Source organism: Nothobranchius furzeri, chromosome 14 (genome assembly GCF_043380555.1).
Source record: "Nothobranchius furzeri strain GRZ-AD chromosome 14, NfurGRZ-RIMD1, whole genome shotgun sequence".
NCBI lineage: Eukaryota > Metazoa > Chordata > Actinopteri > Cyprinodontiformes > Nothobranchiidae > Nothobranchius > Nothobranchius furzeri.
In genome coordinates, this window is record NC_091754.1 from 10,308,339 (window position 1) to 10,331,759 (window position 23,421).

A 23,421-nucleotide genomic window follows, 5' to 3' on the forward strand; every position below is an offset into this window, starting at 1 on the left:
ATATATACCAGGTTAGCTGCAGTTGGCAGTAAGTCATGATTGGACACTCTGCTCCGTAAGTGAAAAACTGTGACTTCTGTGAAAGCATGCATGCAAGATGTCTCCACACTCGCGCCAAGACTCATCTTTGTTCAATCCTTTTGTAACAATCCCCAGGGATTAGGAGTCTATTAACTGCAGCAGGCAGCTGTTTGCAGATCAACTGTTCCAGACTCTACGCTGTCTGAATGCTAGCAGAGCTGCTCAGTGGCGTGCATCATGTTGGGATCCTTCAAAATCAATTTTGTTTACAGCAAGTGATCAATCTATGAAAGCACATCATGGCAAACACATGCAGGGCCGTGCACGAGGAATCACAGAAGTCAAATCAAGCTGGTTTAATCTACTGGGATTTTCACCCACAACCATCTTTACAGCTACTGGTCAGACTGGTTGTAGATGATAGAAAGACAACAGCTCAGACAGCACTGGTTCCTACCAAGGTCTGCAGAAGCAGCTGCTCCAGATGGACTCCAGCAGCCAAAGACTACACCCAGAAAACTGGTCACAGTGGATCTCCAGAACTGGACCATAACAGACAGGAAATGCCGGTTCTGGCCTGATGAGTCTGGATTTCAACTGCTACATTCATATGGTCCAGTCAGACCGTGATTCAAGATATTGGGAAGGTGAGAAGCAATAATGCTAAAGCTTTGCTAGCAGGGAAGTTCCTTCAAACTGCTGCTTGTCACCAATGGTGAAACTTCAATAACACTGAGCTGTCACTCACCATAGGTCTTCTTATCTCAGCTGCTTCTGCTCATCATGATCGTCCATTTAACCACGGTGAGCCATCCAGATGCTGGGACTGTGGATCTTCTCCTGCCAGTAAACCGAGCTGAGCAGAAGACGTATCCACTGCATTCTTCACTGATGGCTGATCGCAGTGACTTTCAGACAAACTGGAGGGTAAAATGAGTGAAGAAGGCTAAAGGGATACTCTGGATCTGCGTTAAGATGACTTTAGTTTCTGGTGGCGACATCCTACTGAGCAGTGATTCCAGCTATGAAAAGCTTTTTGCATTTGGCCTCATCAGTTCAGCGACTGAAGTGGTCTAGCCAAATCACCGTTCTCCTGTTCTTTTGGATCCTAGGAGATCTCTGTTGGAGTTGACCCAGAAGACTGATGGAGCAGACTTAAATAATGTCCATGAATTAGAAGCTTTAGTTAATCTGAGTTAATATGTCGAGCAGAGGAACGGTAAAGGTAACAGACTCTCCCTAGTCTCACCTTCAAGATGAACCCCCAGCAGAGTCCCAATCGCCCTTCTCCCTCCCCTCTTGTATCCTGGATTCTTCCTTCCTGGGGATTAAGCTCCGCCCCACATGGTTCAGTTAGCCTGTTTAACCTTAACGCCCTCCAATTGGGGGCCTCTATGTCCTAAACATCTACAACTGTCCACATTCTCCAAACACAACCAAAACCACAACCAAACAGCCCAGATGGGAAACAAGGACATTTTAAATTGAAATAAATTAGGATACAATGATATTTGAACTTTATTTTAGAAGAGCATCTGACCTTCACTGGTGTCTGCTGGAAAAAAAAACCTTGAACAAAGGTTAAGGACCCCTGGAATAAATAAAACAATTGACTAAATTTCCTAAATGGAATTTGAACTCACAACCTCCATCCTGCCCTGTCAGCACTTTCACACAGGGCAGCTCTTCTAAAATAAAGTTCCAGTATTATTTTATCTTAATGTATCAAAAACCAAAAATTGCTTTGTTTACAATCTAAACTGTTTTGATTGTAGCTGTGCTCGGGGAATGCAAACAATCACTGACACTTGGGACATGAAACTCCAAAGGCCCCAATTGGGAGGTGCCAGGGCCCAAAGAAAAAGGGCCTGGGGCCTAAAGGGTTAGAAAACAGTGTAAAAGGCCCAGACTGGAGTCAAGGTCCCATTCTAACTGGCTCAGTTGGTTTTCTGTCAGGTGTTAGGGCTAGTCTAAATGCAGACACTTTATTTCAGCTCTGTTTCTTCAAGGCAGAACAGACTGTCCTAAGTTCAAGAGAGAATCTAGAAGACCAATGAATGTGACACTGGTCAGCAATCAAGGAGCTAATGTTATCTACCAGTAAAGATGCCCAGAATGGGCTAAGATAATCAAGGTGTCAGTCCTCAACATTGGTTGCTTCAAAATCATCAGTTTCCTTTGAATTCTGATCATATAAGAATCAGGTGCTACCCACCCAAAGGGTGAGAGTCGTTTTTTCAAGAGCTGCTTTTGTTTGTATGTTTTTTGTTGCTCTTTGCTAATGCAGATGAACATGTTTTTCTCTCCCTCCTGTTTTAGGTAATGCCATCCCAAAGGCTTCCTGGATCTCCAGCTGTGAAAGAGAAGGGCTGATCCACATCCTCCTCCAGGTTCCTACTGCTTTCCGCCTCATTTCCTCCTCCCATCTCTTTCCTGAACCTAACCTCTGTCTTCCCCCTCCTGTCCCATCCCATCATCTCACCCTGCCTGCAGGTCCAACCTTACATCAGAACCCCCACCTCATCTCTTTATCTGGTTTTATTCCTGCACACATCACCCTCTGCAGCCTCCTGCAGAGGTCCGGACCTTTCCTGCTGCCTGCTTTCTAGGACTCATGGCTGCAGGAGGCCATGCCCCTGAGATAGATGTGTCGACCAACCTACAGCAGGTAGGTTTGAAGAACACAAACGCTGTTCTGATTAGTGGGTCAGCATCTTGTGTGGTGTTGACAAAGCTTAACAAAACCTTTTATTCCTTTCAGAGCTTGTCTTTACTCGGAGGGGAGATTGTTTCCTTTTGTCTCTGATTAAATGCATTAAAGTGCAAATCCTGAAGCTTCCAGTGGGACTTTTAGAAAGCTTTAATGGTGTGACAGAGAAATGCATTGCAGTGCATTCTGGGAAGATGGGAGGTATACGTCACAGTCGTGGTAAATACTCTGGTGTTATCAGAATCAGAATCAAAATGAATTTTATTGCCAGCGCTCCTTTCAGAGCGTAGGAACTTGACTCCATAGTACAACCTGACCAAGGTTACACACACACACATATAGACAAGACAGATACAGGCAGACCATGGGAGCAGCCATGACGGCGCTCCTTTGTAGATGAGTAAGGGAATACATGAGGGAAGTTCAGGGAGGGAGAAAAAAGGCATTAACAGGGTTACACCAGCAGGGTGTAGCGCTCCAATGCAAAAAAAACACCCGACATGTAAACAACAAACGTCACAGTTCACAACATGAGACCCAGTAGGTAGGGGGGAGGGGCTGGGATCCTGGTTTCCTCAGCGGGGGCTGCCTGTGTGGCGCTCAACCAGCTGGCTCCGCAGGTGGGAGGAAGGTCATGGGGAAGCACAGAGAGCAGTGAGTCCTTAGCTTGATGACCTCGGTGGAGACCACAATCTGAAGGTGGGGGGGTGGGTGGATAGAGATTCACAGCATTTGTCTGCATTCCTTCCATTCCTTATGCCATGTGACGTGACAGCTTGCCACACATTCAGCTTCTTGTATATAATAGTTGAAGATTTGACTTTTAGAGGGAAGGTAACCCCTTCACCTGTTGGATCAGTTAAGATGTTGATCAATAATAAAATAATGAAAAATTTGTTACAAATAAAAACATTTGGAAGGTTTTCAGCTGTGATGGAGGGGCTTGAGTGTCTCAATGATCCTAGAAGCTAAGTTGTCTGAGGATTTCTGCCTCTGGTAGGGTCACCCATGGCAAACAAGTCCTAGGTGAGGGATCAGACAAAGAGCAGCCCGAAGACCTGTTATGATGAATTATATAAATGGAAACCGTGTTCCCTCGCTCGGACGTGGGTAACCGGGGCCCCCCTCTGGAGCCAGGCCTGGAGTTTGGGCACATTGGCGAGCGCCTGGTGGCCGAGCTTTCACCCATGGAGCCCGGCCGGGCACAACACGAAGAGAAAACGTGGGTCCCCCTTCCCATGGGCTCAGCACTCGTGGGAGGGGCCAAAGGGGTTGGGTGCAGTGTGTGACGGGTGGTAGTCGAGGGCGGGGACCTTGGCGGTCTGATCCTCGGCTACAGAAGCTGGCTCTTAGCACATGGAATGTCACCTCTCTGGTGGGTAAGGAGCCTGAGTTGGTGTGTGAGGTTGAGAGATTCCGACTAGATATAGTCTGACTCACCTCAACGCATGGCTCTGGCTCTGGAACCAGTTTCCTTGAGAGGGGTTGGACTTTCTACCACTCTGGAGTTGCTCCCACTGAGAGGCACCGAACATGGGTGGGCATACTAGTTGCCCCCCATCTTGGTGCCTGTACGTTGGGGTTTACCCCGATGAATGAGAGGGTAGCCTCCCTCCGCCTACATGTGGGGGGACAGGTTCTGACTGTGGTCTGTGCTTATGCACCAAACTACAGTTCAGATTACCCACCCTTTTTGGAGACCATGGAGGGGGTGCTTGAAAGTTCCTTCCGGTGACTCCCTCGTTCTGCTGGGGGACTTTAACGCTCACGTGGGCAACGACGGTGAGACCTGGAGAGGTGTGGTTGGGAGGAACGGCCCCCTGATCTGAATTCGAGTGGTGTTGTTGGGGTTATTAGGAGCGAACAATTAGTAAGCTTCAACTTACTTTTGGATTCTTCAATAAATTCTGTAAATATGGGAATATTTACTGATTTATTAATTAATTAAGATATTCTTAGATATACGGGGCACCACCCTTTAATTAGAAAGGGAAATGAATCCAAAACTCTTATCAGTCTTTCTTGAAGTTCGTAGAATCCTCGGAGCAGAGACTTCTCTTCGACACAACAAAGCTACTGGACACAAAAATCTGAATTTTATAACATTTAATTAACAATTTGTCAAATGAATAAACAGTGGAATAGATGAATAATAACCGTGTGATATGATTGAAGATGGATGTGTTTGCATGTGATGGAGGATGTATGAATGGGGTCCTTTGTTCTCACAAAGGAGTAGTGTGTGTGTGTGTGTGTGTGCGTGTGTATGGATTCAAAATGGAGTCTTGAATACAAGATGGCTGACCCCTTTGTCTGGCTAAAGTGTGGGTGGCAACTTGCACTTTAACTTCCAAAGCACTTAGAATCAGTAGTAACTTAACCTTAAATCACTCAAAACATTTCAAAAGATCATGAAACAACACAAAAGATTAATCACAAATTAATATCTTTTAGTTTCATCCTGGCCATGACAGAAACCATTTTAAGATACCAAACAATGATCAATAAGCAGTTTATTCTTTCAAAATGACCCGACTGACGTGTTTGGGACGAAAGAGGAAAGCACGAAGCTACTTTTTAAGCAATAGACGCGGTTTATTGCTTATTCGAGACTATAGAGGAAACGGGAGAAGGAAAGAATGAGAGAAAGAGATGAGTTTCTGATCACCAGAACAGTGAAGCGTCCCTCACTGTTTTGATTTGACGGTTCTCCGTGTTTCTCCGCAGCTTTCGGCGTCGTCCGTCGGTTTGATGCTTTCTCCGTTGTTTGGCGTTCACGAGTGTTTCTCCACGGGCTGGACAGAGACAGCAAAGTTTCTTTCTGTGCTGAGTTATAACTTACAGCGTGCTTGATGGAGTTGTTGCTTTCCTCCGCAGTTCTGTGTCCTCAAACATCAGCTGGAGGGGAGCAGAAACGAGCAGATCTGATGGGCTTGCAGTTTAGTTTCCAGCAGTTCCGTGGGCTCAACGTGGGCACTTAGAGCTTCCGCGTGCTCAAGGGAGTCAGAGCGTTGACAAGCGTGTCCTTACCGCCAGGTATCCTGGGCAAAAGAACGAGGTTTCTTTGTCTCTGCTGAAGATTTATGGTCTTAGTTCGCGGGAAAAGCTCCACGGCTTCCCGCACATGCGCAGAACGTGTTTCTGGTACTAGGCGGTAACATCACCCAATGCTTCCGTGTGCAAAGCATCATGGGAAATGAAGTTTCTTGGCGCTGATGTGATTATTTGCTTTTCAGAGCAATTTAAGCACAGTCATTTTGGAGAAAATCACTGCATAGTAATTTCCTCATGAGGTCAGACCCTCAACATTCCCCCTTTTGGTTTCGGGGATCGCGCCCAAAGCTCGATCGTCGGAAGCACAGATGGGTTTGTTCCTCATGAACGTAGGTCGACTTGATTGTCGGAAGCACAGGTGGGTTTGTCCCTTAGGACGTTGGTCTCCTTGGACGCCTTTGTCTTTGGTCTTTGTCTTGGATCCTGGCGCCTTTGGTCTTTGATCCTGGTCAGGCACAAAGAGGATAGGAAACGGGATAGTCCCCAACGCGCATAACGAGAAGAAGCCACTCACGCAGGTGGTACGCAATGATGATGTCGTCCATGCGAGAGGTAGTAGTGTAGAAGGAGGAAGGTCGGTGGGCGGTTAACTCCACGAGTGGACACAAAGGCATCTCACCGCCGGCCATACAGTTCAGTTTATGGAGCACGCGGTGATGTACGAGGTCCATAGTTCGCAAACGCGCATTGACCTATGTGGTCCCAAGATTCCCCCCTTTTTTGGTCCAAAGGGTGGATCAGGACAGTCTTTGGGCTAAAACAAGGACCATAAAACTAAGAGGTACTACAATGTGCTGGTGCGTCAGACAGAGTCATTGACAGACTGAGCTGGGCCGGCACATAACCACTAGTCAATATGTGACCAAGTAAGAAACAAAAATACAGAAAACCCCAAAAAAAAAACATGTAACATATAACATCCAAGAAAATTCATAGCAACCTTGAGGTCTCATAAAATACATTCTTAGGTCATACATTCAGTGTGTAGCTTATAAAGAATGTGACATAATGCAACACTCAGATAAAAATGTGAGGTAGACTAAAGTGAGAACTACTCTTAGGGTTACAAAATAATAAAGAAAATGTTGCTCACCCCCTTTAGACAGGTGTGGTACATTCACGCTTGGATTCTCCCCGAACGCGGTCACGAGGCACACCGTAGGTGAGCAAGTGCATCTTATCTTGGAGTTTCTTAACACGCCTGTAGGCGGAATAAGCTATCACGGCCGTGATGAGCCATCCCATCCCCAGGGCGACCAATGTGCAGATTAAGGTGGTATAATCTGTGTCAATGTAGCGTCTTGGGTATCTATTCATGGGCGTCAAAGTAAGTTCACGCGGGGTTTGTGTGAACTTAACAAGTTTGGTTCCTTCAATCAGTAATTGTTGGTCAATTTCTAAATCGAAGGCAAAGTTACAACCCCGGAAAGCGTCCATGATCTCAATCTCTGAGTCATGCTGTTCGAGGTTGAGGTGATGGAGTGTCAGGTTTCTAGTTCAAAGTGGAAATGCCTACCGTCCTTTCAAACACCAATGTTCAGCATCGACTTAAACCTATAGATGTGAGGTGTCACAATTATGGGAACATGTAACAGGAAACCGAGTTCTAATTTTCTGCATCAACGTGAATGGGAATTGCACTACCTAGGCTGTACGCTAGGTGGATTTGTGAAAGGTGCACAGTAGAGGGGTAGCAGCTGTCAAGCTAACTTTGAGCAGGTCCAGTGGTACCAAGTACGGGGAAATACGACTTTCAACCAAGCTGTCCAGCGTGGAACTTACTTCCCTGAGCAGGTCCTGCATCAAATCTCCCACCACTCGTGTGTACACAATATCCTGATGTATGGTTTCAGACAAAGTCTTGATTGCACGTAGAGATTCATTAATCAGAGCCTAGTATAAGTACCAGAGTACTCTGTAAGGTTTTAGTAGGTACATCCTGTTAGCGGTCTAGGAAGGAGTTTCTCTTGGTTAGTGAAAGTGACGGCGGGGGGGGGGGCCTGGTTCTTTGTCGGTTAGTACATGTTAGTGGGTTAAACGTGCACTTTCCCCCCTTTCCATTTCCATGCATAGAACTATGTAGCGACTACGTCTACCTCCTGCGGGGAGTCTGGTCTCTGTACCCGCGGGGATGGTTTGACGTAGGGTTTGATTTGGTTTGCATGCACCCATTTGTAGACAGGCTCCTGTCTCGCTTTGGTGATGCGTAACCTGTATGCAACTGGAGAGAGTTTTGCCACGATCTCAAATGGTCCTGACCAGCAGGGCAGGAACTTCTTAGCTTTGCGTGCCGGTTGGGCGAACCGAAAGTAGAATACTTTGTCACCCACCTCGTATTCGCGGCTGGTTGTCTTTTGGTCGTAGTAGGCTTTAGCGCCTTCTACGTTGGTCTCCAGTTTCTTCTGAGCGTGCGCGAACGTAGCTCTGAGGTGTGTTTTCAAGTCTGCCACATACTGATGAGCGGTATAGGCAGTGGCAACACTGACATCCTCTGGGTGATACAGGAGGTGCAGTGGTAGAGTCATCAGTCTGCCGGTCATCATCTCAAAGGGCGTAACCCCCGTGGATCGCTGTGGAGTGGACCGTATGGCCATCAGGACCAGAGGGAGCTTGACGTCCCAGTCCTTCCCAGTGGAGCAGACGTACTTTTTGAGCATAGAGACGACCGTGCGGTTCATCCGTTCGACCTGTCCGGATGACTGTGGGTGATAGGGGAGGTGGAATCTCACTTCCACTCCCAGAAGTTCAAACAGGGACGTCATTACACTGGATGTGAAATGAGTTCCCCGGTCAGAGTCAATGCAGAGTGGAAGTCCCCATCGACTGAAAACGTGGTTAATCAGCAGTACAGCGGTTGTGACGGCTGTATCGTTTGGCGCTGGAAGGCACTCAACCCACTTTGTGAAACTGCAAGTTAGAGTTAGCATATATTTGTTTCCTCTTGCCGATTTGGGATCCGGTCCAACCCAGTCGATCTGCAGGTGGGACCAAGGGAAGGTTATTCCCCTGCGTTGCAGTGGTGCTCTAGCAAGCGGCTGGGAGGGTTGAAACTGGGCACAGATGAGGCAGCCTTGGACATAGCTGTGTACGTCCTTGGACATTGACGGCCAATATGCTACTTCTGTCAGTGACGCGAGGGTAGCTTTTGCTCCGCGGTGACCTCCAACCGGAGTGTCGTGGGCGTAGGCAAGCATCACTCCTCTGTGGTCGAGTGGAACAACCCAGCGCGGCGGGCTGTGATCGTCACGCATGTAAACTAACAAATCGTTTTGTAGTTTCAGGTGCGTGAGTTGACAATGCAGGTTTACCAAATCTTGGCTTGCACCAATAGGTGGTGATGGTTGTTTAGACATCGGGCCCTTTTGGAGAAGCTCGCGGATGAGCTTCAGGTCAGGATCTTGTTCCTGCATGGTGACTAGGTCCGCGTCCTGTGGTTTTCTGCCTAGAAACACGGGTACCTCAACGGTCCGAGGTTCGTCTGCCTGGCTAGCATGGCGACGAGTAATCGCGCAGACCTCGTGAACGGCCTTGGGTGGAAGCCACTCGTCTTTGAATTCCCAGCAGGTTCCCTGGTCAGCACCGAGCTTAGCAAGGCGGTCCGCTTCGTCATTACCATCTTTCTCCGGACCTAGGGTCCTGGAGTGACCTTTGACCTTTTTCCAGTAGACCATTATGCCTTTCTCAGTGGTGAGCAGATCACACGCTAGGAATAACTCCGAGTGTTTCACGTCTCTGTTCCTGGCGTTTTTCATGTGGTTCTCCTTCCACATGGGGAAGTGAGAAATGAAGCTGTGTCTAGCGTAGTTTGAATCAGAGCAAAGGACGATTTGAGTGATGTCCAAGGCTGCCGCCTGCTGGAGGGTTATCAACACTGCAGCAATTTCGGCGTACTGACTAGACTTTTGGCCCAACAGGTAGTGATTTGGTTGCTTAGTGTCACAGTCCACCCAAACGACTCCAACCCCAGCACGGAGCTGGCCTTCGTGAAGGTAGGAGCATCCATCAGTGTAAACTTTCGGAAGCCCTTGGCAAACATTCTCATCAAAGTAGCGATGATTGGATGCGGTTGGGTAGACTGCGGCAGGTGTGTCCAGGGGGCCCATGACGGAGTCAGAGTCACAGTGCTGGCAGCCTGCTAGCCCTTGTCCTAGCGCTAGCTTGGTGTTCTGACCATACTTGACCTCAATGTTGTATCCTTGGAGCACCATCATCCACGTCGCAATGCGGCTGTTTGACACTCTTCCTTCGCGAAGTCGCTGGCTGTTTAGGAAGGTGACGGGCTGATGACACGTTTCAATGATCACTTTCTGTCCACCGATGTAACTACGAAAGTGTTCGACGGCCCAGACTGTAGAGAGGAGAGCTCTCTCGCAGTCTGAGAATTGGAGTTCCACCTTGCTCAGAGGCTTGCTGGCGTATGCCACAACTCTCATGTCCTGATCGTGTTTCTGCTTCAAAGCAGCGCTCAGGCAGTGAGAGGAGAAAGTAGCCTCTATGTAGAACTCTTTATCCTTGTCTGGGTAAGCCAGACAGGGTGCGGACGCCAACTTCTGTTTTAGGAACTGGAAGGAGAGTTCTTGGGGTCTGTCCCACACGAAAGGTGTGTCGTTCCGAAGCAGCTCAGTGAGGGGCCTCGCTGTTTCAGCGTACTCCTCAATGAACTGTCTGGAGTAGTTGCAGACTCCGAGGAAGCTCCTGAGTTCAGTCAGATTAGCTGGGGTTTTGATGTCCTGAATGGCTCTAATGCGTCCCGCTTGGGGCTCGACTCCATTAGGGCCAACCAGCAGTCCAACATACTCCACTTTGGTTCGACACCACTGTCCCTTGAGAATCGCCAATTTAGCTCCGGCGTCAGCGAGCTGTTGCAGCACGTGACGGAGTTCGGCCAGGTGCTCCTCGAAGGTTCGACTCCTCATCAAGATGTCATCGACATATATGAGGTTCCCTCTGGAAGCAGCATCTGACATGGCTTTGTGGAGGAAGATGTTGAACTCGGCAGGTGAGTTAGAGTAGCCAAAGGGGCAGCGGTTCCAAGTATATTGGCGATTTCCAAAGGAGAAAGCCAGTTTATACTGGTCCGCCGGCTCAACCTTCATGGTCCAGAAGCCGTTGGCTACGTCAACCGTAGAGAAGAAACGAGCATCTCTGACTCTGGCTAGCTCCTGATCTAAATGGATCATAGGCCACCTGGAGAGAGGTACTTGTTTGTTCAGTGCACGATAGTCTATGGTGAGACGCCATTTCCCAGTCGGTTTCAGAACCGGCCAGATGGGAGAGTTGTAAGTGGAGTTACACTCTCTGATGATGTTTTTCTCCTTCAGCTGATCGAGGATCTCCTGGATCGACTCATAAGCAGCGAGGGGAATCTTGTACTGACGTACAAAAGTAGGAGGGGCATTCGGGTTCGTCGGAATGCGAACCGTGTGCAGGTTTGTGAGTCCACAGTCCAGGGAGTCCCTGGATAAGATGGACTGAAACTCATAGAACAGGCTTCTAAGCGCTGCTCTCTGCTCCTCTGACTCCAGCGCATCCGCTTTGTCAAGCTGCTGGCTGACTTAGGCCTCGAAGCCGTCATAAGGTTCAGAGGAGGAGGGTCTCTGATGTTCCGGGCTTTCAACCGGTGACTCAGAGGGTTGAGTATTTATTGCAAAAACCGTTAGACACTGACCGCAGTCAGTATCTAAGGTTGCACTGCAAATAGGTTCCTCAGGAAGGGCTTCATGCCGCTTGATGGTAATCATTTGTGAAGGGAAAGTACTGAATGTGTCTACACCAACCTGTCTGTCGTTCAAGAACAACGGAAGTTGTCCGATCACGGGGACTGAAAGTTCGAAGTCATGGAATGAGCTATCTATCAGCATGCCCAAGGGCTTTCCTGCCGGCATGTGGATAGGACTCCGGGTCGGATTTTCGACCAACAAGTAGGCAGAACGATTGTTCAGCTCCAAGAGTGGCGTGCCACAGACGGCTAAGTTGAGCTCCAAGAAGTGTGGTGATGGCTGGAAGAAGGCCTGTGTGCCTGGCAGCTTCTGATGCTTCATCAGAGTCAGACGAACAGGCACTCCTTTGACCTGTGGGGGCAGAACCGTGCTGGCCTCAACCACTGCACGGCAGGCCTGTGGAATGGTCTGACCGGACAGCAAGTGTTCAGGGCCTTCTGAGCCAGGCTCAGAGGATGGTGTGGCCCGGGCCCAAAGGACTTGATTGCAAGTGTCCAGCTGGGCACCGAGTCGAACCAGCAGATCTGCTCCAATGAGTGCAGGTGGATCAAGCTGTGGTATGATGCTGAATGTATGTGTGAGCTGTCTTGCTCCAAGTTGGATAGTCAGAGAGCAGACCTCTGGCGCTTTCAGGAGCCTCTGCGGCCAAGTAGGTGACAAGAGCCGATGGCTACGTGTCACACTGACCAGAAGGGGGTCCTTCTGACGCAGGTGTTCAAACGTCTGCTGGCTGATGGCTGACTTTTCAGACCAAAGAGCAAGGCGAGCATCTGAGATGTGGGTGCAGTTGATGGTAAGACCACCAACTATGTGTGGTGCATATGGCTGCAGGCTGACGTTCTTCAGCGAGCAGAGAAAAGATGAATGTGTGCGGAACGGAGTTCCAGGAGCGGTTTCATGCCTTTGCAGGCGGACATCGTCTGTGGGAGCCGTAGGGAGGGGCATGACCTTGGAACAAGGGTTTTGCGGCTCACTTATGCTGACCTCAAGAATGGAGGATGGTCGGCTGCTATCTGGGTTCCAGGGCTTAGGTGTGTCCACCTGGGCCCACAGTTGACCCTTCTGGCAGTCGATGAGGGGAGCTAGACGTTCAAGCAGGTCCTGACCAATGAGAAGTGGTTCAGTGTCTAGCTGGCAGACATAAAACGGGTGAACCAGAGTCATGTCTTGGAAGGTGATATCCAGCCACGCCCGGTGAGTGATACACTCCCGGGTCTGGGTGTAGCTGGTGATTTTCAGGTCACAAGGTTCAACCTGGACTGGTTTCCCGAGCGACCGCATGGTGTCAGACACGCGATGGAACAATGTGGAGCACATCAGGGTGATTTCTGAGCCGGTATCCAGCAGAGCATCAACTTGTATGCATCCACCTAGATTGGTGCTACAGTACAAACGGCGAGCATGATCATGGTTTGTTAAGTCACCAAGGAACTTCAGAAATTTAGTATCTGGTTTCTCTGGGGGGTAGATTTCAGGAGACTCCTGTGGTCTACCAGTAATGTTTCCCCAACTGATCAGGTAAGTCCTGGCCACGCTGGGGGTTTGAGCCACGCCTAGTCATGCGGACGTTGGCTCTGAGTCTGGCTTCTTAGAAGCAGACTTTGGTGCAGGGGTCTCATCTGCAGATCTCAGCTGTTCCTTCTGTTTAGCTAGGAACTGCTGAAACATCTCCTGGAGGTCGGCTTTGGTCAAGTACTCACCTGCGGACTTGTGTTCGGGACCTACCTGTGGGCGGCGCTCCTTAAACCTTCCACTGTTCCGACCTGCTTGCCGTTGGTTTTGGTTGGGCCACTTCCTGTCTGATTGTCCAGACCTAGGCGGCCGATTAGCACCCCCCTTCCCCTGTTGAGGAGATTGGGACTGCTCTCGCGGTTTAACAGGTCTAGGTTTAGCAGATTTTGGCTTAGTGGGTGGAGCTTCTGTGCCTTTAAGCTCCAAACGCGGCTCGGCGTCGGGAGCTAGGTGCATAACGCGGTGATGTGCGTCAGGCTTTTGGGGCTTTCCGCCGGCTTCCCAAGCCTGTTGAGCATATCTCCTAATCTCCTGAGTTGTCAGTTTTTTCATCCGACAATACATTGAGACTTCGGATCGAACACACTCGTGCAGGTTGTGAATGAACAGGGATCTGAAGGCAGGGTCTTCCTCGAGCCCAGGGCCGTTTCGACCTTGGAAATAAGCACTTTTGAGTCGGCGATAATACTCTCTGGGGGGTTCGTTCCTCCCGTGTTTGATGGAGAAGGCCCCCCTTGTAGCTGACGCAGAGTCTGCATACGTGGCGTATTCATCTCTCAACGCTCGGCAGAGCGAGGAGTACCGATCTCGAATGTCAGATGGTAGAGTTTCCATGAAACCGTGCACCGTTCTAGATGTGGTTTTCCAAATTAGCTTGAGCTTTTCCCTTGAAGAGGGTGCTGGAAGATCAAGCAGACAACGTTCTATCTCCCTGAGATAATCGTCGACATTGGATTCATTGGTGTTAGGATCAAAACGTTCTACGTCTTTAGCTAGCGATTCAATTTGACGTACACGAAGCCCTGACTCACGGTACGGCGCGTCATCCTCTGACTCTGACCCACGGTCTGTCTCAGAGGGCGCTGGATATCGCTGGTGTGCTCTGGGCTCCCAATGTTGACTCCTGGGGCCCAAATCGGGGTCCGGCATGCTGTGGCGGGCTGCTGGCACGTCACGTGGGTGTCTTGGGAGGTCCTCCTCCCGGGGCACGTCTGCGTAGTGCAGCCTGCGTCTTTCAACTGGGGCTTCTGCGTAATACACTTTGTCCGGATACGGACTGGCGTATGATGCTTTGTCCTGCAGCTGGTTACCGGCATGCCGAATACCGGAGTAGCTAGGATGGGTGGATGGTTGAGGTGCAGCTTGGGGTGCATAACCCCAATCGGCACCTTGCACCCTTTGTGGACTGGGGGAGCGGTCTAAATAGAGGTGCCGCTCAGCTGGTCGACTTCTCACTGATTGAGAAGGCCGTGAAGATGAGGGTGGTGGTCCAACCTGGGATTCGAGGGCGAACTGCTCTCGGCCCCTAGGTGGTCCTGAATGCCCTAGAGTGTGTGTAGGGAACGGGGCCGAAGGTTGGGACAGATGAGCTTCATCTCTCCCCTGCGGCGTGCGTCCGTCCAGAGAGTCCCACACCACATACTGTTGATTATCGTATGGAGACGTATCAGGAGGTAGCCTACCTTTACGGCGGGACGGCGGTCCCTCGCTACCTTGGGTGGAGGAAACCAATTGGTCTTTGGCGATCGTCCTGGGCGGACCCTGGTTGGCTTTGCCGGCTTGCTTTCGTACCGGCGTGGGAGAGCACTCTGGCTCAGCCTCAGAGTCACGGTGTTCCCCCCCTTCCCACTGTCTGTTGTCATCAGCAGAAGGGGGCGGGGTCTTCTCCCCATCTTCCCCAGAATCGGTGCTGTCTTCCTCCTCGTCATCCTTCTGCCTTCCATTTTGCTGCCTTTCAGCTAGCATGCTCTGGAGCTTCATGATCTCTCGATCATGTTGGAGTTCTCTCTGATAGAGGATCAGGGCTAACTTAGCTAAGTGAACCTGGATTGGTTTTGTACCATCCGGGTTTTCTATTTGATCAATTACAGCTTCTAGCTCGTCGCTACGCTGTTCTTCAGTGAAATCCCTAGAAGGGTAGTCGGGTTCTCGAGCAACCGCGACCAGTTTGGACAATATTTGTCAAGAAAGTATGCCAGGTTCATAGTCGTGGGCCGCAGCGTCACCTGGTTGCTGGGAGTTGGTCAGTTCACTACTCTGTCCCTCCATTTTAACAACCGAACCAAAAATAGCCTAGTAGAGCTTCTGCAGATAGCTCAAACTGCACCTTTTGGGCAGCAACTGCTAGCTTTGTAGCAGAAAAACACTAAATTAACCTTTGTGCGCACAGGTTTTAGCGTTTTAAGATTGCACGGAATGCCGTGACTAACGCCTAAAATACTATTCCTTTCAGTATTTTAGCAAAAGCTGGTGCGTTGCCGTAGCAACGTCTTACAACACTTGCAATGTTAAATATGCTAGTTATTCCTTCAGAATATTAGCAAACAGGGTGTTATCAGTCTTTGAGTGAAGGTTTCAGTTAGTTATAATAGCCACTGTGAGTTAAAGTCGCTAAATTAGCAGTTAATTTTAGCCTAAAAGGGTTAGTCAGAATTACTTACACGCTGCACCTTTAATGAGGAACTGAATTTTAACCTAAAAGGTTAGCCAGAATTAATTACACGTTGCACCTTTAAGGAAAAACTGAATTTTAACCTAAAAGGTTAGCCAGAATTAATTACACGTTGCACCTTTAAGGAAAAGCTGAATTTTAACCTAAAAGGTTAGCCAGAATTAATTACACGTTGCACCTTTAAGGAAAAACTGAATTTTTAACCTAAAAGGTCAACCAGAATTAATTTACACGTTGCACCTTTAAAGAAGCACTGAGTTACTGGTGAGAGTTTGATGCAGCTTCCTGCTCAGCGAAATCAGCACCACTCTGTTGCTGGTTCAAGGCTGAACAACGGATTATTTTTAATTCAAGCTCTTTGGATTTATTCGTTTGTTTGTGCCGGATAGAAATCTCTGTGTATCCAAGCCTCACACGGGGCACCAATAAAAATGTTGGGGTTATTAGGAGCGAACAATTAGTAAGCTTCAACTTACTTTTGGATTCTTCAATAAATTCTGTAAATATGGGAATATTTACTGATTTATTAATTAATTAAGATATTCTTAGATATACGGGGCACCACCCTTTAATTAGAAAGGGAAATGAATCCAAAACTCTTATCAGTCTTTCTTGAAGTTCGTAGAATCCTCGGAGCAGAGACTTCTCTTCGACACAACAAAGCTACTGGACACAAAAATCTGAATTTTATAACATTTAATTAACAATTTGTCAAATGAATAAACAGTGGAATAGATGAATAATAACCGTGTGATATGATTGAAGATGGATGTGTTTGCATGTGATGGAGGATGTATGAATGGGGTCCTTTGTTCTCACAAAGGAGTAGTGTGTGTGTGTGTGTGTGTGTGTGTATGGATTCAAAATGGAGTCTTGAATACAAGATGGCTGACCCCTTTGTCTGGCTAAAGTGTGGGTGGCAACTTGCACTTTAACTTCCAAAGCACTTAGAATCAGTAGTAACTTAACCTTAAATCACTCAAAACATTTCAAAAGATCATGAAACAACACAAAAGATTAATCACAAATTAATATCTTTTAGTTTCAGCCTGGCCATGACAGAAACCATTTTAAGATACCAAACAATGATCAATAAGCAGTTTATTCTTTCAAAATGACCCGACTGACGTGTTTGGGACGAAAGAGGAAAGCACGAAGCTACTTTTTAAGCAATAGACGCGGTTTATTGCTTATTCGAGACTATAGAGGAAACGGGAGAAGGAAAGAATGAGAGAAAGAGATGAGTTTCTGATCACCAGAACAGTGAAGCGTCCCTCACTGTTTTGATTTGACAGTTCTCCGTGTTTCTCCGCAGCTTTCGGCGTCGTCCGTCGGTTTGATGCTTTCTCCGTTGTTTGGCGTTCACGAGTGTTTCTCCACGGGCTGGACAGAGACAGCAAAGTTTCTTTCTGTGCTGAGTTATAACTTACAGCGTGCTTGATGGAGTTGTTGCTTTCCTCCGCAGTTCTGTGTCCTCAAACATCAGCTGGAGGGGAGCAGAAACGAGCAGATCTGATGGGCTTGCAGTTTAGTTTCCAGCAGTTCCGTGGGCTCAACGTGGGCACTTAGAGCTTCCGCGTGCTCAAGGGAGTCGGAGCGTTGACAAGCGTGTCCTTACCGCCAGGTATCCTGGGCAAAAGAACGAGGTTTCTTTGTCTCTGCTGAAGATTTATGGTCTTAGTTCGCGGGAAAAGCTCAACGGCTTCCCGCACATGCGCAGAACGTGTTTCTGGTACTAGGCGGTAACATCACCCAATGCTTCCGTGTGCAAAGCATCATGGGAAATGAAGTTTCTTGGCGCTGATGTGATTATTTGCTTTTCAGAGCAATTTAAGCACAGTCATTTTGGAGAAAATCACTGCATAGTAATTTCCTCATGAGGTCAGACCCTCAACAGTGTTATGTTACTGGACTTCTGTGCCAGTCATGGATTGTCCATAATTAACACCATGTTCAGACATAAAGGTGTCCATATGTGCTCCTGGCACCAGGATACCTTAGGCCGCAGCTCAATGATCGACTTTGTTGTTGTTTCATCTGATCTACGGCAACATGTCTTGGACACTCGGGTGAAGAGAGGGGTGGAGCTGTCAACTGACACCACTCACCTGGTGGTGAGTTGGTTCAGATGGTGGGGAAGGATGCCGGTCAGACCAGGCAGGCCCAAACGTATCGCGAGGGTCTGCTGGGAATGTCTGGCAGAGTCTCCTGTCAGAAGGAGCTTCAATTCCCACCTCTGACAGAACTTCCAAAATGTTCCGGGGGAGGTGGGGGACATTTAGTCTGAATGGACACTCTTCTGTGCTTCCATTGTTGAGGCGGCCGACCGGGGCTGTGGTTGCAGGATCGTTGGTGCCTGTTGTGGTGGCAACCCCCGAACCGGTTAGGGATGCTTTCAAGCTGAAGAAAGAGTCCCATCAGGTCTTTTTGGCCCGTGGGACTCCAGAGGCAGCTGACGGGTTCCGGTAGTTGAAGCGGAACGTGGCTCGGGTGGTCGCCAAGGCAAAAACCCGGGCATGGGAGGAGTTCGGTGAGACCATGGAGCAAGACTTCTGTATGGCTTCGAGGAGATTCTGGTCCACCATCCGGCGCCTCAGGGAGGTGAAAGCAGTGTGCCACCAACACTATCTATAGTGGGGACGGTGTGCTGCTGACCTCTACTCAGGACGTTGTGGATCGGTGGGCAGAATACTTCGAAGACCTCCTCAATCCCACCGACACGTCTTCCAGTGAGGAAGCAGAGTCTGGGGACTTTGGGTGGGCCTCTCAAATCTATGGTGCTGAGGTCACTGAGGTGGTTAAAAAGCTCCTCTGTGGCAAGGCTCCAGGGGTGGATGAGATCCGCCCGGAGTTCCTTAAGGCTCTGGATGTTGTGGGGCTGTGTTGGCTGACGCGGCTCTGCAATATCGCGTGGACATCGGGGGCAGTCCCATTGGACTGGCAGACCGGGGTGGTGGTGCCCTTATTTAAAAAGGGGGGCCGCAGGGTGTGTTCCAACTACAGGGGGATCACACTCCTGAGCCTTCCTGGTAAGGTCTATTCAGGGGATCTGGAGAGGAGGGTCCGTCGGATTGTTGAACCTCAGATTCAGGAGGAGCAATGTGGTTTTCGTCCTGGCCGTGGAGCACTGGGCCAGCTCTATACCCTTAGGGGGATCCTGGAGGAAAAGGGTAGAATGCCTTCTCCGGGTCAGGGATGGGGTCCTGCCCCAAGTGGAGGAGTTTAAGTATCTCGGGGTCTTGTTCACGAGTGAGGGAAAACTGGAGCATGAGATCGATAGGCGGATTGGTGCTGCATCTGCAGTGATGCGGGTGTTGTATCAGTCTGTCGTGGTGAAGAGAGAGCTGAGTCAGAAGGCGAAGCTCTCGATTTACCGGTCGATCTACGTTCCTACCCTCACCTTTGGTCATGAGCTTTGGGTAGTGACCGAAAGAACGAGATCGCAGATACAAGCGGCTGAAATGAGTTTTCTCCAAACAGTGGCTAGGACTCTCCCTTACAGATAGGGTGAGAATCTCTCTCATTCAGGAGGGGCTCGGAGTAGACCCACTGCTCCTCCACATCGAGAGTTGAGTTGAGGTGACTCGTGCATCTGGTCAGGATGCCTCCTGGACGCCTTCCTGCTGAGGTTTTCCGGTCTCGTCCAACCGAGGGGAGACCTAAAGGTAGACCCAGGACACGGTGGAGGGACTATGTCTCTCACCTGGCCAGGGAACGCCTTGGGATTCCCCCAGAGGAGCTGGCCCAAGTGGCTGGGGAGAGGGAAGTCTGGGCCTCTCGCCTTAGGCTACTGCCCCCGCGACCCGACTCCGGATAAGCGGCTGAAAATGGATGGATGGATGGATGGATGGTTTTCAGCAGTATGTCGGATTGTGGATGTAATGCTTGTGGACTAATTCTTTCATTGGAGGACTTTAATTGGATTCATGTCGATGTAAATCACCTGTTTTTGTTCAAGTTGGCTCTACTCAGTCAACGATACAAGGCTTCTAGAGCTGAATTATATATTATTTTTCATATCTGAGAGGTGTGAATTCAGCGATTAATCTTTCTACAGTTGTTATTTTTGCAAAAACCACTGATTTGACCTGGGAAAATGTAGACTAGGGCTTGTACATAGAACACAAACGGGTTAATTGTCAACCAGATGGCAGGCGTGCATTTGAAAATCTTTTTTTAATATTGCAGTTTATGTTGCAGGGTAAGAAAAAGTCGCATACTGTTTGATGTAGCGATGTTTTATTAGCGTTTATGATGGAGGGAAACATCGGGGATGAGAGTTGTGTCACGTTGCACAACCATATCAGCACGATGGTCATCAAGAAGCTAACAAATGTCTGCAAGGCTCATTTGTTCTCCTCATTCTCATCACATGGCTGAGTCACACTCATGTCTGTGTAACATAACTGTTTCCTGCATGACCAAACATTTTCTAGCTGTTTTCTAAATGAGACAGATTATCTTCTGTTTTCAGGGAGAAAACAGCTCTGCTGACTAAGTAAGCAATCGGCCGTTTGATGCAGACTGTCATCTGCAGCATGCATGGCATATTGTGACCCTGTTTTGAAGGAAGTAACAGGCTTGCATGCTTGGAAATTACACTGTCTACTCTCAATTGCTTATGATCTCCACTTAAAAGGCAAAACGTTCTCTTTGTGCCGGCCCCTCCAGGAACTAATGGATGCTGCCAGGCAGGACGTTTGCTGGTGGTGTTAATTAAGGGTATGTGAGGATTTAATAGAATAAAGCAACAGAAACATCCTAAAGCTGTTGTTGGACTGGTGTGCTGGTTCTTTTCCATTTACCGTTTTTGATGGACGCGATACAAATCACACACTGCTCAGTATTCTGATTATTTTACCTTTTAATTCGGAACAAAATCATCTGTCAGCGTAGAGGAGGCTGATATGATACCAAAGTGTATTTCTACCTCTGTGCATTTGTTCTGTGTTTTCCTTCTAACTACATTACTTGGTTCTTTTTAACAAAGAAAAAGGTTGTTTTATCCTTTTTTGCTGACATTTCAAACACCACTGCGGTCTTCTTCAGAGCTCACCTCTGTTGGCAGTGTCACTTTCTTCTTCGTTTATCCGCGCGCAGCAGGTTAGCATGTTCATGGTTGTGTGTCCACGTCTCCTTATTTCTATGGCTTCCTTAATCCATCTCTTGTGTTTTTGTTGCTGGGTGTTAATGATCCTTGTTCTGTCCCAGTCCATTATATGATTTTTCTTTGTGCAGTGGTCTGTTACAGCAGATTTCTTTATTTTATGTTCTGCTACTTCTTGTTTCGCTGCTCTTGTTTGTCTTTGACTTGTTTCTTTCTCACAACACAAAAGATGGTTTAAGGAAGCCATAGAAGTAAGGAGACGTGGACACACAACATGAACAGAGACAATGGGGTCTACACATTAGATCACGCATGGGACCGTGTAATCAGCAAGGAGAGTGCGGGCAGCAGAGGGCGACATCGTCCTATTATGCCTGCGGATAAACGAAGAAGAAAGCAATGCTGCCAACAGCGGCAAGCTCTGAGGAAGACTGCAGTAGTGGTTGAAACGTCAGCAAAAAAGGTAAAACAACTCTTCCTGTGTTACAAAAAGAACTAAGTACTGCATGTATGTCTACTACTGATGTCATGTTCCCATGTGGACTTATTTGGTATTTGGGAAAACACAAAATGTTCATAGAGGTTGCTGATGTTCGTGGTTCTTTATAGCTACTGTGACAAATCTGGAAAACAAGCTAGACTAAAAACTCGTGCCTCCTAGCAATGTTCTAACATGTATCAATAAATAAACATTAAAACAACAAAAAAATTAAAGCGATTGTCCCACATTTATCTTAAAACCTCCACCAATAACACGTTTCGGACCGAAACCAACCATTGGACCATCCAGTTGTCAGTCTCACCGAACCACTGCACTTCCCTGGGCCCTCCAGTCGTTAGGCACTCATGTATTTCGTGACAGAACTCCACTGGCGTGAGAGGCTCACTGCTCAATGATATCAGGGTGTGGCCTGTGGGCGTGTACCACTCTCGACTGCAGTTCTAGTTTTTAATGTAATTTATTTCAAAACTGGATCACAAAGGCATTAAAAGTCAGTTGGTTCTACAGACACTGACATAAATTTAGATTTAGTAGAAGCTGATAATCATCGATGATGCATAATGTGAGCAAGTTTCTCTGATTTACTCTCAGACCTCTTGTTAGTTTCTAAAGTAGAGATTTTATAAATGTTGGTTTTAGCGCCTTCATGTGGACGCTTCGCTATTGCAGCCAATCTACTCTAATCATGACTCTTACTAGGGGTGGGCGATATGGGGAAAAAAAATCATATCACAATTTTGTTATTGCAAGATCACCATTTTATCACAATTTTTTTCTATTTTGGCTCTATGGTGGCTCATATCCTGTCATCCACAATATTACCAGTAATGATTTCTTGTCCAGAGAAAAAATCTATCATGTTGAACTAAATTCATGATGCATCCTCATCTCATGCATTCTCTAGTCAGGATAACACTCCCTATTACACTCACTATTTGTCCCTCACTACTCTCCGTAGTTGTTTCCTGTGGGGAAGGGGTTTGGCATATGTGTCTCCAAATAATAAAAGTCACAAAGCTAAATTCAAAGTTTAGAGCAAAACGCTGACCCAGATGTTCCTTGATCGAGCAGACATGTGAGAACACAATGACTGCTTAGAGACGGAGCAAGCTAGTGGCTAATGCTAGCACCTAGCCACTATAATCGAGTCTTGTGTGCTTCTTCAAAGATTCATAATAGTTTATGTCCGCATCTTAATGCATCAATTGTTAGATTTTCTTCCTCTACTCTACCGAGCGCCCCAGCTAAACAAACCAACACACTGCCTTTAACTTGCTCTCGGTGTGTCTGTGTGTCAGACAGGTGCAGACGGTAAATAGCGTGACTTCGCTGAGAAAAAATGTGTTGGTAGACATGTCCAGAAATATAGGCACAGGTGATAGAACGCAAGTAGGCGGTTCTACGATCTCCGAGCTTTGGTAGATCTTCATCACTGTATAATCTTTGATGATATTATATCGTCAGATCGTACGACCTTAACCCAAATATTCCTGAGCTAAGAAGGTTCGTTCTTTGTATTTTGATATGTTGTGATGGGCATGTTCTCTGGGTGTTTTAAAGTGTTTTAATAAATAGAGAAAACCATAATTTGGATAGTTTCAGGTTCTCTTTGTGATAAAATGTATTTGGACCAGGTTACCCTGGTTTCAGTTTTATTTACAAAACTCTAGTGAAGAATTCACTTCAATTCAATTCAAAGATACTTTATTAATCCCAGAGGGAAATTAGAGTTTCAGTACACACAATTCTGAGATCAGACATGCATACATAGGCATAGACACATGATATGAATTGGTGACTGTGGTCATTCGCAACCCGAGTCGCGCTACCTTAATAGAGATCAGAGGGTTTACATGAGGAGAGGGTCAGGTGGAGGAAAAAAAGGCTCTTCAGAGGTACCCTCCACAGGGAGGGCAGCTTTGCTACGCAAAAAACACCTCAGACAGAAATGCAACAGACTTCAGACATTAAACATAAGTGTCCACTAGGTGGGGAGGTAGGGTTGGGGACTCTCCACACATCAGTGCATGCAGCCACGATAAGCAGCGCTCGTCACCTCCGTTTGGACAGGGGAAGGAGGTATTTGGGTTACAGAGCACAGTGACTCCTGGAAACGATTCAACG

General features: G+C 47.8%; 1 protein-coding gene across 3 annotated transcripts in view; it reads left to right on the forward strand.

Moving 5' to 3' along the window:
* slc4a3 (solute carrier family 4 member 3) overlaps positions 1–23,421 on the forward strand; it is an 80,319-nt gene that overhangs the window by 6,560 nt on the left and 50,338 nt on the right. For all 3 annotated transcript variants that reach the window (XM_070543910.1, XM_070543912.1, XM_070543911.1), the window contains exons 2-3: positions 2,341–2,411; positions 2,515–2,689. In XM_070543910.1, the coding sequence (XP_070400011.1) occupies positions 2,636–2,689 (54 nt within the window). In that variant the 5' untranslated portion in view covers positions 2,341–2,411; positions 2,515–2,635. The remainder of the gene's footprint in view (positions 1–2,340; positions 2,412–2,514; positions 2,690–23,421) is intronic.